General features: G+C 41.2%; 1 protein-coding gene across 3 annotated transcripts in view; it reads right to left on the bottom strand.

The window, feature by feature from the left end:
* The window catches only part of SSH2 (slingshot protein phosphatase 2), a 240276-nt gene extending 230720 nt beyond the window's left edge, over positions 1 to 9556 (bottom strand). The window contains exon 1 of one of the 3 annotated variants that reach the window (XM_014826925.3): positions 9225 to 9556. In XM_014826925.3, the coding sequence (XP_014682411.2) occupies positions 9225 to 9287 (63 nt within the window). In that variant the 5' untranslated portion in view covers positions 9288 to 9556. The remainder of the gene's footprint in view (positions 1 to 9224) is intronic. The other 2 variants (XM_044746250.2, XM_044746252.2) reach the window with 2 other exon arrangements.
* Between the last annotated feature and the right edge of the window lie 9370 nt (positions 9557 to 18926).

Below are 18926 nucleotides of genomic sequence, written 5' to 3'. Positions count from 1 at the left end.
CCAATGTCTACAACACAGTAAACACTTGAAACATGGTAGCTACTAGAACAGTTATACTTCAAGGTTTCTTGCTCATCATCATCAATTTTAACATTCACTGTAAAGGAATGTTGAGAAAACATACATACTGCATTAAAGGTAAAAATAAAGGCATAGACGTTACAATTCAGAAGAAATTATCTTTACTTCTCCAGCCCCATTTTCTGCACTGTACATGGCATCAGCATTGCACTTTGTGGTTCCCAGTATACATCGTGCCATTTCTAGCCTTGTGCCTTAAGTTCATGTTTAAGGATGCTTCCCTTCCTCCTGTTACTCACCCCTAACCCTCTGTTTGCTGGCCAACTCCCTCTCACTCTTTAAGGCTCAACTCAGAAGTCCTTGCTGGCCTTCTTTCGCTTCCTCAAGACATATACTTTGTGATTACTACACTGTACTCCAATTACTTAATACAGTCTTTCCACTTATACTCCAAGCTTCCTGAAGCCAGGGACTAACTGGTTGCTGGATCCTCAATCCTGGAAAGAATGAGTAAATAGATAGATATCTTCAGAATCAAGTACAGCACAGGATACAAACAGATACTAAATTATCTCTATTTATTTATTTATTTTTGAAGATTAGCCCTGAGCTAACTGCTGCCAGTCCTCCTCTTTTTGCTGAGGAAGTCTGGTCCTGAGCTAACATCCGTGCCCATCTTCCTCCACTTTATATGTGGGATGCCTACCACAGCATGGCTTGGCTTGCCAAGCAGTGCCATGTCTGCACCCAGGATCCGAACTGGTGAACCCTGGCCACTAAAGCAGAACGTGCGCACTTAACCGCTGCGCCACCAGGCTGGCCCCTACCTTTATTTTTTTAATTGAATCAAACAGCTCCATTTGTTTCTAAGCATATCCTCTCCCACTCAGTACGTGAAATATTTCCTGTCGTTCAGGAAATCTAGGAAACCATGGGACCTTTCACTAAATTTCAGAGCCAAGATCACCTCAGCAGACTTTCTCTTAACACAGAGGAAAATGACGGGCACTGTGAACAGCAGCTGTGCTGCTCAGCTGGGCAAGAAAACGCAGGGCAATTTGTAAAAGTATCTGGAAAGGACTCAGTGCTGAGAACCAGAGGAAGAGAGAGGATGGGATTCCCTGCACAAAACAGCACTCATCAAATATTTGCTGATTAACAAGATTCTTCAGGTCTCTCTGATGTGCACCTGGCCTCCGGCATATTTCAAATTGAATAAAGGGCCTTCTCAATAAGTACATTGTTGTTGTTGTTGTTTTTCTTATTGGAAATAGTTCCCCTACTACAGCTAGGTCTTTTGAATGAACGAACAAATAAATGAAAAACCGGGACATGTGAATGCCTACAATGGGCCAGGCACTGTGTAGCCAAAATGCAACAGGCATTTAATGCAAAACCAGTAAAGCCTTAAGCTCCTGGAACCAGGAATGATAGTTAATGGTGCTACACAGGAAGGCAGCGTGGGCTCTGCATGGCGCCTTTTTCAGACTAGGCATAATCTAGAATCTGCTCCCTCTTCCTTAAAGCCAGATAGAAAGGACAAGGGACTTGAAGATACCTTTTGAGTACCAAAGGTCTGCTCTTCCTCTGGACTTCCCAGGTACTTGAGTCAAATTTTAAAATCTAAGCTAGTCTAAGTTTCTCTTCTGTCCATGAAATTTGATGAATACTAAGTAATACGTACGTGCCAAACTAACTACACTCTTGTGGGACTAGCAATGGAACTTCAATGGAACACACTCTAGCTTATACCCCAATTTAGTATTTCCCAGAGGTGGACTAACATACCATTAGAAAAAGGAATGATTGTTTCATAAAACGAACTGGGACAGGTTGTTAACCACCTGGAACAAAATTAACTTAGTATTTGCCTCATACCATGTAGTAAAATTAATTTCAGATGACTAAAGTTAAATATAAGAATAAGCTATAAAAAATTTAAGAGAACATAAGTGAATACGTCTCTATTGATAGAAAATTGAACTAAGTAAAAAAATTAATGGAAAAGAGCACACACAAAAGACGACTTTGGATTGATGGCATTAAAATTTTTTAAACATCTGTATATCAAAATGCATAAAACAAAATGGCAAATGAAAAACCAAGGCAAAATGTGCCACATAACAGAAAAATGTTAATATTCTTAGTATATAAAGAATATTTACATATCAATATAGCAAAAATTACTATCGATGGAGAAAGCTGGACTAATCGCATCAAAGACTTATAAAACAGGGACTATAAAACATATAACAACAAATATTGGAAAAAACGTTTAACCTCTGATTAAAAAAATGTAAATTAAAACAACAATAAAATACTAGGGGTTGGGAGAAAGGGTTCTGGGGTCAGACACCAGACCTATAATCTTGGGCAATTCATTTTACTTCTTTGAGCCTCAATTTTCTTTGTAAAATAGAAATAATAATACCTACACCACAGGAGTGATGTAAAAATTAAATATCATAATGCATGTACGTACTCAGCATAGTGTCTGGTACACAGGAAGTATTCAATAAACAATAGCTCTTATTATGATAAAGAAAATGGATGATGACGATACTCAGGGCTAATGGCAGTACAGTGAAGCAGACATTTTTATACACAGTTTGTCAACAAAGATTGATTCAACCTTTCTGGAGGACAATTTAGCAATATGTATCAAAAGTCTTACAGGTGGTCCTATTCTTTGGGCTTCTGGAAACAGAACAATGATTAAAAACAATAAAAGAACTCAAAATGGAAAAGATTGCTTAATACGATCATACCACTCGACCCATCCATTGATCCATGTGTCCAATAATTTTGCCCCGGGTGATACATCCCCCGGGTGACCCAGTCCCTGGCTTAAAGGTTAGTTGAGGAGATAAGCAGTCAAACAATCAAGTACAATAAAGAGATAAGACCCACGCTGGGTAAGTACAGGGTGCTATGGTGCGCATAGAAGGAGCACCTACCATAGTCTGGGAGTGGAGTCAGGGAAGCTTCCCAGAAGAAGTGACATTTAAGCTGGGACCTGAAGGATGAGTAGGAATTAGTCAGGTAAAGAGATGAAGGAAAAGTGCTCCAGGAAAAGGGAACAGCATGTGCAAAAGCCTAGAGATCAAAGGGAGCACGGCATGTCAGCTTGACTGAGCAGTGTGCAAGGCAGGGACTTGGGAAGAGACAAGGCTGAAGAGGTAAGCAAGGTTGGCTATTTAAAAGTCTTGCCAGCAAAATTCTAGAGTGCAGACTTTATTCGAAGGGCAACACAAACAATTAAAAAGCAAATATTTTAATAAATATAATAAAAGGTTAATAGTCATAATATATCAAGAGGGTACACAGATTGAAAAGAGTGAATAAATAGCTTGTAAGTAGAAATAATGATTGTATTGAAGGTATACAACTCTGGAAGTTTACTAAAAATCACTGAACTGTACACTTATTAAAACAGGTTTGTTTTAGGGTTTGTAGACTATACCTCAAGAAAGCTATCTTTTAAAAAAGTTAATAAAAATGCCTAATAAACATCAGAAAATTCAACTTGTCTAATAATAAAATACATATCAAACCAACCAGGTACTACTCTCTATTCTCAAAAATTACTAATGATTAAAAATGAAACTAGAATATCTAGTGTTAATAAGGCTAGGAGAAATGAGCATTCTTAGACTATGCTGGTTAGAATAAATGTTAATTGTAACAATCTCTCTAGAAAGTATAAATATGTAACAGGAGTATTAAAATTGTTTACAGTCTGTGATCCAGTAATTGCCTTTCTTGAAATCTTAATAAATGTTCCAAAATGCAGTTGAATATTTATGCCCAATGATGTTCACTGCAATGTAATTTATATACCAAAAAAAAAAGGTGGAAAAAATCTACATGTTCACCAGTAATGGAATGGCTAGAATGAGTTATAATATAACTACCCAAGGCAGCCACTTAAGTGATATGGCAGTACATCTATGTATACGTCAGATTTTTTTTTAAAGTACACAAAATTATATATACAGCAGCATTTCAGTTACGTAAAATACATACACTGCTGTATGGCACATATCTTTTATTCTCTTTTCTGTATTTTCCAAATTTCCTACAATAGTCATGTATTTTTACTGTTTAAGAAAGTTTCTAAAGCCATCTTCAAAAAATTAAAAACCATCACTTTTAAATATTTATACTTCATATAAATCAATTCCTATTTGCTATGGTTTTATTTTCTCTGCCTAGGGAAAGAGATGTATTCATATTTTTGAATTATATAATTCAACAATATCTTATTTATCCAGTATCATTAGGAAATAAGACATATACGTAAATGAATTTCCCAATTAATTAAACGTGCATCTTAAATATCAAAACTTGGGTGAAACTTGAATGGACACCTATCTAAAAATACGCTTTACTCAATCCCAACTGCTTAAATCAAGACAAAACAAGATTAAGCCTTCTTATGATGATTCGGGGTCATCATTCTGACCATATAATAGTAGCTATGAGGAAATTCTGGGTCTTAGAAGAGTATTTGTCCACACATTAAACAGTCTGTAACTGCTAATTTTTTTCTTAAGCCAGCTATTTATAGGTTTTCTTCTTCCTCCCTTGCTGTAAAACCATCAGCTATCATTTCCCAAGACTATAAGCAGCCTGCCATTAGCAGCACCTGCCACTTTCCATTCCTATTTTGCTCTTGGTCATCTTCTAAGAATAAGAAAACTAAATATCCAAGTTTATAAGAATTCTGCATAAACTAAGAGATAACAGGCTTCAAATAAGGGTATCATCTAAAAATTATTTTGCACAAACTTGGATGTTTCTGTTCTAGGTAGTCAAGATTACAATATACATGAACTCCAAAGACAGTGTGAGTTCTTGACTGCATCTTAAGTCTTGGCTCCTTTATTATGCTGGCAGTCAAGTTCTCAGGATCAGAAACTCCTGCCGTTTCTCTCATCACACTACGGAAAGGGATGTGGACCAGGAGCCACAGAGCTTAGTTCTGGTGCAGGTTCTTACACCAACCAGTTTTGTAACCTTCAGTAAGTATTTTAACCTAGGTATTGGTCCTGCATAACTTATGAGGCTGCTCTAGAATTAAATTAGATCATCAACACAAAAACAGCGAAAAGTATAAAGCACTACCCTAAAGTAAAAGATTTTTATGGTAGTTCACTGTGTTTATACGACCCCAGATCAATATAGGTATCCATTCAGAAAATTCATCCCAGAAAGAATAGTGGGAAAGAGAGAATTTTTCAATTGCCCACAGTTAATTAGAAAACCTCTATTATATAAGAACAATATATTCCAAGAGCTGGCATCTCTGATTCCTCCTCCCCTATATCCAATCAGTCCCCAGGTCCTTTGTCTTCTTCACAATCCCTCACACCTGTCCCTTTCTTTCCATTACCACTTCACATTCCCAGTTCAGCCCTTTATTATCTCACACCTGGACTACTGTTAACAGCCTCTAACTGGCTCCACGCATGGCCTCTCTCCTCTCAAATCCCTCTGGCCCACAGCTGCTAGATCAATTTTCTTAAAACACCACTGTGATCATATCTGCTCAAAAACCTGAGGACTCTCTCCATTACCTTCTCTATCAAGTTCAAACTCCTAAGCTCAGCAGTCCTTGTGCAGCCCTAGCTGCCACCTCATCTTTCCCTCTTACTACTCTTCCAAACAAATCCTTCCTCAAACTGGTCTTTTAAGTCCTTCAGATATGCCTTGTACTTCTCAGCCTCTGAGTCTTGGTATATACAGCTTCTCTCCACCTGGAATACTCTCTGCTTCCCAGCTTCCATCTTAAATCTATAAAAACTCAACCCATCCTTCAAGACCTAGTTCAAAGGCCACCTACTATGTACACTTCTCTTTGATCACCACGAAGGAAAAAGATGGAAGATTCTAAAGTTAGACACATCTGGGTTTGAATTACGGCTTCAACAACTGAGGGTCACTGGGCACATTCCTTAATAACTCTTTGCCTCAGTTTCTTCACCTATAAGATGGGGATAACAGGAATTTCTCTTGGGCATATTGTGAGGAGTAAATGAGTTAATACATGTAAAATCCATGTAAAAAAAAAAATGAGTTAATCCATGGAGTAAAATCCATTTAGCATGATGCCTGGCATGGAGAAAGACCCAAGAGATATTACATATTGTTATTATTACTATTGCCATTAGTGAATTTATCTTAATCTGAATTCAGACAATACTTATGGCCATTACAAACTGGCTGTTCATGTATAGACAGTATCATTCCCCTCATTCTCCTTTGCTACCCTCTCACTTCATGTTTGCTCTTCCTCCCATCCCCTTCCTCTCCCTCCGAAGATTACATGATCCTGATGGATAGGGTCAATATCTTTCACATCTTTGTATCTATAATAGTCATTCACATCCAGTAGATGTTCAATAGATTTGCTTAATCTCTAATGAAAGAATGCTGAAGAACTGACATTATTAAAATATCCTACCTCCTACAGTGAGAAAAAGTATAATAGCATACTTAAAATGATTAATTAAAAAATCTAGGGGGCCAGCCTTGTGGCGAAGTGGTAAAGTTTGTGCGCTTTGTTTTGGCAGCCCGGGGTTTCACCAGTTGGAATCCTGGGCGCGGACGTGGCACCGTTCATCAGGCCATGCTGAGACAGTGTCCCACATGCCACAACTAGAAAGACCCACAACTAAAAATACACAACTATGTACCGGGGGGCTTTGGGATAAAAAGGGAAAAAAAATAAAATCTTTAAAAAAAAAATCTAAATTTCCAGATCACAAAATTAAATCTCTCCTTCCATGTTTCTCCAGATTCTTCTTGCCCTCTCTTTCTTTTAAAACAAACAACTCAACCTATTCATGTAGCAAGAGATGCAAGAGCAAATATATGCAGGTCAGACAGCAGCCAAATACTGGAACACAAGGACCACGAGACAATTCAGCTGAACACAGCTCTGGATGAAGTGAAACAGGAAGACAATTTAAAGGGAAAGGTAATTGGCTCATCAGTAAACTAACAATGCTGATTGTTTCTCTCTCTCTCTCTCTCTCTCTCACACACACACACCCTCAGTCCCAGAATTCCTTTGCACCCAGGGCCACATATAAACAACTGAAATAAACAGGCTACTACAGCAAGTAGATGTAGAAATTAGCAGTCATTTAGGTCAACAACTGAGCTTACCACATGATCAATCTAATTACCTATGTCAAAAGTGACTATTAACATACCTCAAGATTCTAAAATAACCAACTTTTGGCTAATTAAGTCATATCAAATAGATATGGTCTTACTGTATACTAATCATTCACCTCAAGAAAATTAGTATGATAACTTGATATATACATATTATAGCATAAACTGTTTTCAACAATGCCCAGGGAAAATTATGTCACTATAATGCTGGTTTCCAGTTTATCTGCATGACTCCACTAACCTTCAGTTGCTTTCTCAGCCAAAATCAGGCCTGGTAACCACTATCCTCAAAGGGTTTACAAGTGGAATGAATTAAGATGGTCTGATGGTATGTTAATGACTTTCCAAAAATCAGCTTAAAGTACCACATATAAAAATAAGGTATATTAAATTTCTAACCCTATACTTGTCTTTAGAGGACCCTAAAATGTTTTACTAGCCGAAGTGCAATGATTCTCAAATCACAGAATCTTAAGAGTTGGAAAGAGCCTTAGAAGTCCCCCACTGCAGGAATTCTTTATACCACCTCCCAGGCAAAAGGTCCTCTAGCCTTTGCTTGAATACTTTCAGTAATGAGCACTCATTATCCTGCAAGGCAGTCCATTCTACTGTTAAAAAATTCTTCTTTACCATCACTGGAAATCTGCCTCCATGAACTTCTATCCAAGGATCCTAGTTCGGCTCTCTGGAACAACATAAGCTAAGTTAACTTCTGAAGTATAATTGCTTCTAGAATTAGGATATAGTTGCCATTTTGGCCACACAAAACGAGCAAAAGAAAGCTCAGAAAAAAAAGGAAACCACCACTATACACAATAAAATTTTGAAATTCAGGAAATTACATTGAAGTCATAAACCAGCATTATTTTCAAGATATCAAAGCTCACACCTCAGTTAACATATAAATATTAAGAGTAACCCGATTTTCTACAGTGAAAGATGGTAGTGTTTATTGAATACCTTTTTGCAACTTGAAACTACTAAATCCACCAACATAGTTTTTAAAATTGCAATTCTGTAGGAAGTTCAAGATGGTTCTTCCAATTGCTCATATTTTCAGTGGGTCTATTTCCCTCGAAAACGTGGATTTTTTTTTTAAGATCCCATTTCGCGCCACTGGTGTAATATTTTGTTTGTAAAAATAAATAGTTTCAAAAGTAAAGCCTAAAAGAATGGAGTGTAATTGAGTGGGGGGTGGGGCGAGGAGCAAAGGCAAAGAAGGGCCCAGCAGGAAAAGGCTGGTTACGGGGTGTTTTCCTTCTGGAAGCATGGTTCCCTGGCATAGGCATCTGAAGTAATGAGCCATACAAACATGACCCAAGAACATGAACGATCATGAGCAATGAGTGTAAGGCGTAAACGTCTGTAAGATGTAAATGAACTGGCACTGGTCATCAAGCAGTGCCAGATGCTTCCGGACCTCGTAGAGGAAAGGTAAGAGGTCCAAGAAGCAGACACCAACGCCACTCTTTGGGGGAGGGGAGGAGGGAACCAAGGAGTAACTACCGTTCAGCAGTCCAATGAAGCCTGAACAGTAGAGACAAGAGAGACAGCAAGTGACTAGGGGGAAGGCGCACACCCCGGAAAGCCTGAAGAAGGGGTGCTGTGTGCGAAGACTGAACGGGCCCCTGAAATGGGTGTGGGTAAGGGGCACCGCAGGAGTCCCATGGTCCTCTCCCTGCAGCAGAGCAACAGAGGGGAAAGGAAGGGGGAGGGTGAAAAGCAAGAATGACTCATTCCCGAAAGGAAGTGCTCAAGCCGTAGGAAGGCATGCCACAGGGGGGTTCGGGGCGAGGATCGTGAGAGCGAAGTGCCCGGAGTGATGGGGACAAAAACCAACGTCCCGTAGTTCCTGCAGCTCGTCTTTAAGATGGGGAGTGTGGGGGGTTCGCGGCAGCCGAGTGCCAAGGCCTGGGAAGCGGCGCGGCGCGTGCGCAGTGGCGCTCGGCGGGACCCGCTGAGGCAAAGCGGAGCCGCAGTGACAGAAGCGAGCGGAGCTGCCGCCGGGAGGGACTCACCGAGGCGCAGGGGCTGGAGGTGGTGCTGGGGGTAGGCGACCGCTGGACCGTGACCAAAGCCATCTAGGCGGTGCTGGGTTGTTCCGGGCAGGGCATTCTTGTCTCGAGTGTGGGGGGCGGGAGGGTGACGGAGCCGGGATGGGGAAAGGGGTGTGGGGTGGGGGTGAGGGGGACGGGGAGGAGGAGGAGGAGGCCGCGAGAACGGCCGCAGGCTCCGCACCCACCGCCGGACTCTCGCAGACTGAAGCGCCGAGCGGGCGGCTGGCGGGCGGGCGGTTCGGCAGCTGCGGGGCACAATGAGCGCTCCCAGTGCGCAGGCGCCACCTGTCAGCAACCGCCTCTCCCCTCGGCGCGCGCCGCCGCCTCGCCGTAACCCTTGAGTTGCCGGAAGCCGGCTGGCCGGGCGTGCGCCTGGGGCGGCCGCCCCCTCCCGGGTTTCCTCCCGGGTGCTGGAGTCGCGCGGTTCGCCCGCGCCGCGGGCTGTGGAGCAGGGTGGGGGGAGGGGCCCCGGGGCCGAGGCCGCCAGAGTCCCCGCTCCCGAGAGACAACCATTTTAGGAGGTGGGGCGCACAGCTTAACCAACCTTAGCGTGAAGAAACGGAGGTGAAAATCCCGAGGCCACGACGTTTTCTGGTGGGAAAGGGCTCTGTGGGGTTTCCAACGCTGTCTCCAGGCGTGAGGGGGACTTACTGGGCTAGAGCCCCCCACCCCCGCGAGCGCGACCAGGAGACGACTTTATCCCCCTTTGACCCGGCTCTCGGGGGCTTTTTCTGAGCTTTCCCACCCTTCTGTCTAGAGTCCATATTTTATGATGAGACTTTTTGAAAGAAAGACTGAATTTTATGCCTTGAGAAGCTTCATGGTACCGCCTGCTTCCTCCACCACCCTGCCCCCTGTCTAAGGACTCATTCATTATTCCTGAGCCTGGGAGGCCGAGCAAGCTGGGCTCACGGAGTTCGTTCTAAGGGCCCAACCTGCTATTTACCTCCCACTTGCTTCCTGCTGGGAAGAAATTCTCTTAAAGAGGATTTGCTTGTTGAGGTTTCTTTTCTTTCGTCCCTAGATTTCATTACTTCACAGACGTATGTGAAACGTAGATTAAATATTTTAAAGGAATCATTTTCTAAAAGATAAATCGTCAGCTGAACAGAAGCCAAGACTGTAATGGAAAATGAAGATTAAAAAGGAAAAAAGTCGCACTGTGCAAATACCATTGATTATTTACACAGTGAAAGAGAGTTGACAAAGCTGTTTCTTAATATGAGTGGATGTGCTGGTAAATACAATACATACGTACTTATCAAAGCTATAGAAAGCTCACACATTCAGGAGTTTGCAGTTACTACAGCCCACCTCCTCCTGTCTGTCACTCAAACTCGCTTGGATCTCATTGCTTCTTTTAAACTGACAGGGCTGTCATGAGGTCTTTCTGGGTGCTGTGTAGTTGAGTGCCACTGGAGCCCTCTGTACTGAGCCTTTGTTCTCTCCCTGGGGCGGTGTAGTTGAAATAATTAGCAGGGAGGTTCCATCAAGAATCAGACACTGAGGGTCCCTGTCCTTACAGTCCTATGTAGGATGTTATTGCAGAGAAGCCGCTGGTAGGCTTTTGCCCCCTGGTGGTGGTCAAGAGTACCTGCGAGACAAAATTAAACAAAGATGTATGGTTCACAGTTGAAACAATCTGACTGTTTTTTTCCCAGAGCTGCTGTAGTAAACAGGAACAGAGAAGACAAAGTTCAGAAGTAAGAACTTTGAACTAGTGCTTAGGAGACCAAACAGGAAGCTATATAGCCAGGAAATATACATAGCTGAAAGCCGAATGAACTCAGATAAATGAAACACGTGTGGTTTATAAACCAAAGTATCATTCGAGGAAAAGTATTATTCAAATCAGTAGGTCTTAGTAATGTACTTACATGTTGATTTTTTACTGACTCAGGTACCTACTTATCTTAAAAAATTCTCTTGGAAGATGAGACACTTAATTCCATTAATCTTAAAGTGGGAAAGAGCACTCCTATAGGAGTCAGAAGACCTAGCTTCTAGTTCCAGCTCTGTAAAACCTTAAGCAAATGGCTTAAACTTTTTGAGCTTTAGTTTCTTCATTTCTATGATGGAGCTTTAACTCACAGGATTCTTGTGATCAAATGAGATAATGTATGGTAAAGTGCAGTATAAACTGTAAAGCTCTGTATGTAATTAAGATAACTTCATTACTATCTAAATTTTGTTCCAAGTTCAGTCAGCTTTTGCTGAGTGTACCCTATGTGTAGAAAATAGCATCAAGCAAAAAGAGAATAAAAAGAACAAAAAAGACGTGATTCATGCCTTAACAGTAGGAGTAGATTAGTGGTCAAGACACATCTCATCTGTAGGTAGGTACAGAACATCTTTATTCAGCATACCTGAGGTGATAAAATCCTGGTCAAAATTGGGCTTATAAAGTACCCAAATTCACATTGTGTGTTTGTATCAGGAATTTAATTTATTAATTTACAGGGGAAATATCTCTTCCTGGTATATAACCTTTTTGAAGAAGAAGAAGAAGAAGATTAGCCCTGAGCTAACATCTGCCACCAATCCTCCTCTTTTTTGCTGAGGAAGACTGGCCCTGAGCTAACATCCATGCCCATCTTCCTCTATTTTATGTGTGGGACACCTGCCACAGCATGGCTTGACAAGCAGTGGGTAGGTGTGTACCTGGGATCCAAACTGCAAACCCTGGGCCGTCGAAGTGGAACGTGCACACTTAACCACTGCGCCACCGGGCTGGGCCCGGTATATAACCTTTTAAGGAAACTAAGATTTGGAAATTATTGGTGCATGTTCATTAATTTATTCACCATTAATGGGGAAAATATTGAGTGTGTATTATATACTAGACCGCAGCTTAAGAACAAAATAAAAGTTTGTCTACCTCTCTTGGGCTCATAGTCTGTTAACAGGGAAAAACACGTTAAATAATGACAGTATGGTTTAGTGGTACTGTGGCTTCAGTCGCCTCTGGTAGGCCCCAAGGGAGATACATAGATATCCAGGAGAAGTCTAGATACATACAAAGTGCTTTAGAAGCACAGAGGAGAAGGTCTGGGCAAATGTATGCTGTATGATGCTGGCTTTCAGGCTTTGCCTGAAGATCCCTATGTAGCCCCTTTCTGAACTAAGCTGGATCACATGTGAGCATTTGAGATCTATGCTCTCTGCCCCATTTATACCTACTCTTTCTCAGGCTCCACCTTGGCTCCTACTTGGTCTTCTAGTCATCTGAGGGAGGAGGCATCTACTTCTAATTTGAGAAGACAGAGGCCAAGAACAGGATTCCCAAAAGACAGAGCCAGAGAGACCAAAGTCCTCCTAGTTCTGTTTATAGCACCTTTATTCTTCACACCTGTGATAATGGAGGCCTAGTTGTGCCATTAGAGTTCATTTCACCCTTAACTTGTATCATCACTTCTTCAGGGATGAAATTATAGGGGAACTTTTGAAATTCCTGAGATCAGCTGGTTCTTAAGCTTTGAGAACCTGGTGAAAACTGTTAACTCTGTCTCCAGAAAGATACATTTGTATATTTCACATAGCCACTGAAATCCATTGAGGGGCCCCAGGTTAAGAATCCTGGTTAAAGCAGTGCTTCTCAACCTTTTTTCGTAACATGACATCCATAGAAATGATGGTATTTGTCCAGCACACCGGGATAAATTAAAGGGGATTTGAAGGCAACAATATGGGGCTTCATGAAAAAAATTTGTTTTCTTTATATAATATAATTATAATGAGAAAAATAAACATTAAGGGTGATATTAAATATTGAATTTGTACAAGTTTTCAAATAAAGTCTTCTCAAAAAGTTAATGAAAAACCTGAGATTGCTTCTGTAAACATAACTTTTTTAATATAAGTTTTTATGATTGACATGTCTGTGTGTAATTCCTGAACAAGATAGTTTAACAGTGATCACTTGGTATTTATTATTGATGAGAACTTAATTTATACAAGTAGGTGATAAATTTAAAACAATTTTCACAACAATTCAAAATTTACAAATATAAATTATATTTGACTCTAATAACACTTACTTTTCACCCACTGGCAAATGTAATGTGGAAATATGATAACATCACTGGATTTAGCATCTGCTCAAACTTTTTCATATCAAGTATATATTACAAAATAATGATGAACCTCTAATTTGCAAAATATGGCTGTGTTATTAGAGCAAAAATTCTGCCACTAACTTGGATATAACTAAAAGGGCACATCAGACATAAAGGGAAGAATTCTATATACCTGAAGAGAGAGATTGGGAGCTGAGTCCATAAGGAGTATCTGGCAGGCCTCCTCACCTTTCCTGGCCATACCTTAGGCTGTGAGTCCTGCTCCTTGCGTACCCAGAACATGCACTCCTCTGGCAGTGCCAAGGCTCAATGTTTATGATTAGCAGCAATACGCAGTACAACTGGCTTCTGAAAGTGATGCACTGGTATACTCTTTATTCTTTTAGAATACTCTTTGGCTTTGCTTCTTCATTAAAGTATACTTGCTTCATTGTGCTTGCCTCCTGTAGGACCATGGGGCACACTAGGGTGGATCATCAGTCTCTAGGCTACTCTCTGAGAATCCTTAGATCAAGCTGCTTCTGGCCAGGGGTGAATTACTTAGAGGCACCAACCACCCTACTCCTTTCAGGACGCTCCTAGAGCTGAATACATACCTATCTTGCAGTACATCTGTAACTCATTCATTGTGTACCAGTTGAAGTGTGTTGCTTAAAAGACTACAGTTTATATAGCTAAGCTTGTTAAAATGGAGCAAAAAAAAAATCACAGTTTATGTCCTTAATAATACAACCCCTTACATTTGAAACGACTAGTTACAGAATAATATAACAAGTAATAGTACAGATGGAATATATAATAGCTGAGTGACTAGAGTATGATTAAGTCATATGTTGCTACCACATGCTTGTAATTTTTCTTAAATTTTAATAATCTTTTACTAAATTTATTTACTAGTCAATGTCCAGATATGAGATAGAAACCACACCAGTTATTTGAATAGAGAATTTAACAAGAATTGTTAACTACATATAAAGTTACGTAGATGACTGAAGAGCTAAAAAGAGAAATCTAAGGTATGATAGAAGTAGCAACTCTTACCACCTTCAGGGCTGAAAAAAAAACCCAAAGGAAACACAGGAAAAAACTGACAAACTTAGAGGAATGACCCCACAGAGCTGAAACTCAGATCTCTGAGGAGAAAGCACTGTTCAGCTGGTGTTGGTGTCTCTGAGCTTAGAGGATGGGCTCCAGGGGACACAGGGGTTTGGGACCCAGACCACTATGACAAGAACACTGGCTGGCTGATGTTGGTGTCTTTGAGTCAATAGAAACTATAGAACTATAGAAAAACTACAACCTGGATTCGATTATTGCTGCAGAAAGAACTTGCTGCTATCAGGATAAAAGAGCATTTCTAGAGTGGAGCACATGGGAACCAAAAGGCTACAGAAAGCAGTCATGAGGTAGACAGAAAAGAACAAGTCTCTTGTCCTTCCTCAGCCTCGGGGTCTCTCTCTGGTGCCCCCAATTAGCAGAGCCTAACAGAGCCAGCTGGCAAGCCAAAGAAATGTGGTTTTCAGAGTCCCAGCTCCAGCATCAGAGTAGAATACAAAAAGAGTGAGTTTGGAACTGAGACAATAATTTAATAACTGGCACTTGACTGATACAGAAATTGATATCAGAAGAGAATTTATCTTTCATTCTCTGGTTTGCTTTTATCTCATGAAGACGGTTAAAGACCTTGCTACTTCCTCCTCCCCAGATCCAGTCAACATAATGTCATCAATGTACTGGACCAACTCAATGATGATTGGAAGGTCAAGATGCTCAGTATCTCTGTGGACTGTATTATGGCAGAGAGCAGGAGAATTGATGTAGCTCTGGGAGAAGACTGTCAAGTTATATTGTTGGCCCTACCAAGTAAAAGCAAATTGCTTCTGGCGTTCCTTGCCAATTTGTATGGAGAAATAAGCATTTGCTGGGTCAAGAGCTGCATACTAGGTGCCAGGGGCTGTGTTGATTCACTCCAGTAAAGATACTACCCATGGAAGAGCAGCTGCAATTGGAGGCATCCCCTGATTAAATTGTAAAAACCCACAGTCATTCTGCAGGATCTATCCGCCTTCTTCACAGGCCAAACAGGCAAGTTAAATTGGCATGAGATAGGTTTCATCACCCCTGCTTCTTTCGAATCTTTATTGATGTAACTAACCTCTATAATCCCCCATGCGCCATTCTAGGCAAGCAATAATTTTTGTTTACTCTCTTGGTATGTGTGTATGTAGGGGAGGAGGATTCCCAAGGGCTTCAGCTTGGCCCTTCATACTGTCATGGTCCCTATTCAGGATCAGAGAGCCAATATGGAAATTCTGCCAGTTACCAGGTGTCTATTCTAATTATATATCCAGGAACTGATGAAATCATCACAGAGTGGTTCTATGGACCTTCTCAGCCCACTGTGATTCAGACTTGAGTTAAGACTCCATCTCTCACTTGTTCACCACAAGCCCCACTTAAACTGGTGGACTGCAGTGGCATTTTGAGTCCCCAGGAATTAACGTCGATTTAGTCCCAATATTTAGAAATCCCTGAAAAATCTAACTATTTCTTTTTCCCTAGCTTACAGTTATTTTAGGAAATGGACCTATGGAGAACACTTGGAGGAAGATTTTCAGAGTATACTAATGGCAGTGCTGAAGAATCCTTCCTTAGGGGGATCCAGCCTTCTCTTTAACTAAGGGGCTTAGGTCTGGAAACTGGGTGAAAGGTCAGAACTCTCCACTGTGGTTACTAAAGTTATATTTTTGGCCACCATATATGGATTTTTTGTATTATGTGTAGATGATCAACATTTCAGTAGGCTGACTATTTTATTCCTAGGACCACCATAATCATTTAGCTACAAAGATTGCTAAGGGTTAAAAAACATCTGGTTACTTCTATCTCTGCTTCTCTTTATGGTAAATGTGCCCACCTTGTCTTTGGTGGTTAAACGCTGACATTGGGCCTCTGCTACTCTGAAATGGGTCATGCTGTCATACCTAGCCTAGAAAGAAAGCCGCCACAGAGCTTTTCAACGATGCTGGTACTCACACTCACTTATGTATTTTTCAAAGGGATGTCCCCAGAGTCCTCTCAGAGGATGTACATGGCAGGAGTGGATGTGCAGGTCATATGTGATAAGTCTACTCCAGCATTCCTATGTCCCTAAGCCTTTGGATTTCTTCTTACGTTATGCCAGGGAAGTTACAATATCTAACTTAATTAAACATAGGGCACTATATAAGCAAATAGTGAAAATATTTTGCTGTAAAAGCTATTTCTTCCTGGTCAGACTTTGTATTTGCCATGCTGGAGCATTTTAAGATGTGATTTTGGTTATGAGTCTACTAGAAGTAAGAAGTGATTGTGGTGAATTTTGAGGAAAATGGGCATCCCCTTGCAAAGCAATTGCTCCAGATGAGGTTATTACAAGATTTTTCAGTTAAGAGAAGGCTAGTCTCCACAAATCCAGGCTTTAAGGATACACATAGGCTCAAAGAGAAGAGATGGAAAAAGATATTCTATGCAAGTGGAAACCAAAAGAGACTAGAGGTAGGTGTACTTACATCAGAGAAAATAAACTTTAAGCCAAAAACTGTAACAAGAGACAAAGAAAGTCATTATGTAATAATAATGGTGTCAATTCATCAAGAATTTTGGGTTGCAGAATTATGATATTAATTGAAATCACAGCCCAGCCAAGTTACTCATGTGAAAATTGGGGAACTTATTGGGAAGGGGGACCCTGAAATTTGGAATTGGGACATTTAGTTCGAGTAGGAGACTGATAATCTCAAATTCCTGAGTTACTCTGAGCCTCCCCTGACAATGGAAGGTCTAGTGGTGCAGGGTACCAAGTGTGAGGACATGTAGTTCCTCCAGATTAGGGGGTCATGGCGTCTCATTGGGTCAGGCAGCTGCGGTCCATGATATCAACAACTACATGATCCTTGGTGAGAATTGTGGGTAGTTCACAGTGGTTGCAAGGCCTGTTGGGGTCTTTAATGGTACCTCCAATCCACTGGCTAGGGACCATGCCAGGTTGTGGTGGTGGTCAGAGCCAGTGGTGTGCACACACTTGGCTGCAGGATCAGTTGCAGAGGCTAGTTGTAGGGGCTGGCTGCAAACAAATGTGCTGTGAGGAGGGCCAGGGCCAGCAGCAGGGGCCAGGGTTAACTGTAGGTACACAAGCAGCTGCTATGGCCCTGGCTGTCAATATGTACTTGCATGACTGTAGAGCCTAACCACAGGCACATGCTCAGCATTGGAAGCTGGTGACTGGAGTTGGGATTGGCAACTTGCATGTGCACAACTGTAAGGTTAACTGTAGGCAAGGGGAGCCGTGCAGGCCAATGACAGGAGTCAGCATTGAATCTGGACCCACCAGCAGCTGTGGGGCCCTTATCTGTTGACCTACACTTGTGGGGCTGCAGGGGCTTGCTTTGGGTGTGTGCACAGCAATAGAGGCTGGAAATGAGAGTCATGCCAGCAGTGTGCAGCTGTAGGAGTCTTGTGCAATTCTCAGTAGTTGTCCTTATCTTTCACTGGCTCTTCTTTTTTAGCCCTCCTTTTAAGTGTTCATCAACAAGGGTTTATCTTCAGCCTTTTTTTTCTCCTACCTATTCTTGTTGGGTGAGCTCCACTAGCATCCTCCTGCAATTGCTTCTTTCTGTCAATAATCAGGAGTTCAAGACTCACAAGAAATCCAGGTAAATGCCATTTCTTATCATCTACTAGTCTGAAAAATCAGAATGATATATGATTTCTCTCATTCTGAGAAACCCCTTCCTCAAGGATAATTGGCTACTCTTTCATATATGACTGACGTTCTTACCAACCAAGATGCCAAATGCTGCAATTAACCAACTTACAAATCTATTGAGAGTGCATATGGAGGGCCCTTAACTAGATTCACACAGGCTCTGTCTTATAGCCAACAACCTAAGTGGAATGACTCTAGAATCTTAGGGATGAGAGTATGAGATGTGCAAAATGCTATGCACTTTGAGTAATTAAAATGCAAGTTAATGCTTTTCAGACTGAACAATGCTTCCATCATTTTCCAATGGACTTGATTCTGCATAACTTCCTGCCAATGCATGATAATATATTTCAGTGGCATTCAGATTCTTACTGGAAACTTCTATCAGGCCATCAAGCAAGTATCTTAAATGTAACGTCTCTGAACTCAGACTAGTATCATTCCTCAAATTTGTTTTTCTCTCCTTTCCTTATTTCACCTAATGGCTTCACCATCCGTTAAGCCTTCTAAATATTAAAAAAACTCAGTGAGCCTTAACTACTCCTCTTGTATTCCTTAGATCCAATTATGCCCTCAATCCTAACCAGTATATCTTTTTTAGTTTGGGTTCCCTCAGAATAGACCATGATCCAAGCAGTTGAGTGCAAGTTCATTTGGGAGGTGGTTCCAGGAAACAATGGTAGGACAGTAGGGAAGTAATACATGAAAGTGAATGGAGTCGGTGTTATTGGGCAGGTATCAAATGCATTATTGGGCAGGTTTCACTGTGGACAACTGAGGCTCAGTCTCACTGAGGAACTCTGGGAGACAGTATAGAACATACCTCAGAAATGTTCTACC

This window comes from Equus asinus, chromosome 13, assembly GCF_041296235.1.
Source record: "Equus asinus isolate D_3611 breed Donkey chromosome 13, EquAss-T2T_v2, whole genome shotgun sequence".
Classification (NCBI taxonomy): domain Eukaryota; kingdom Metazoa; phylum Chordata; class Mammalia; order Perissodactyla; family Equidae; genus Equus; species Equus asinus.
Note: the sequence above shows the minus strand (reverse complement) of the source record. Positions and strands in the feature narration are given on the sequence as shown.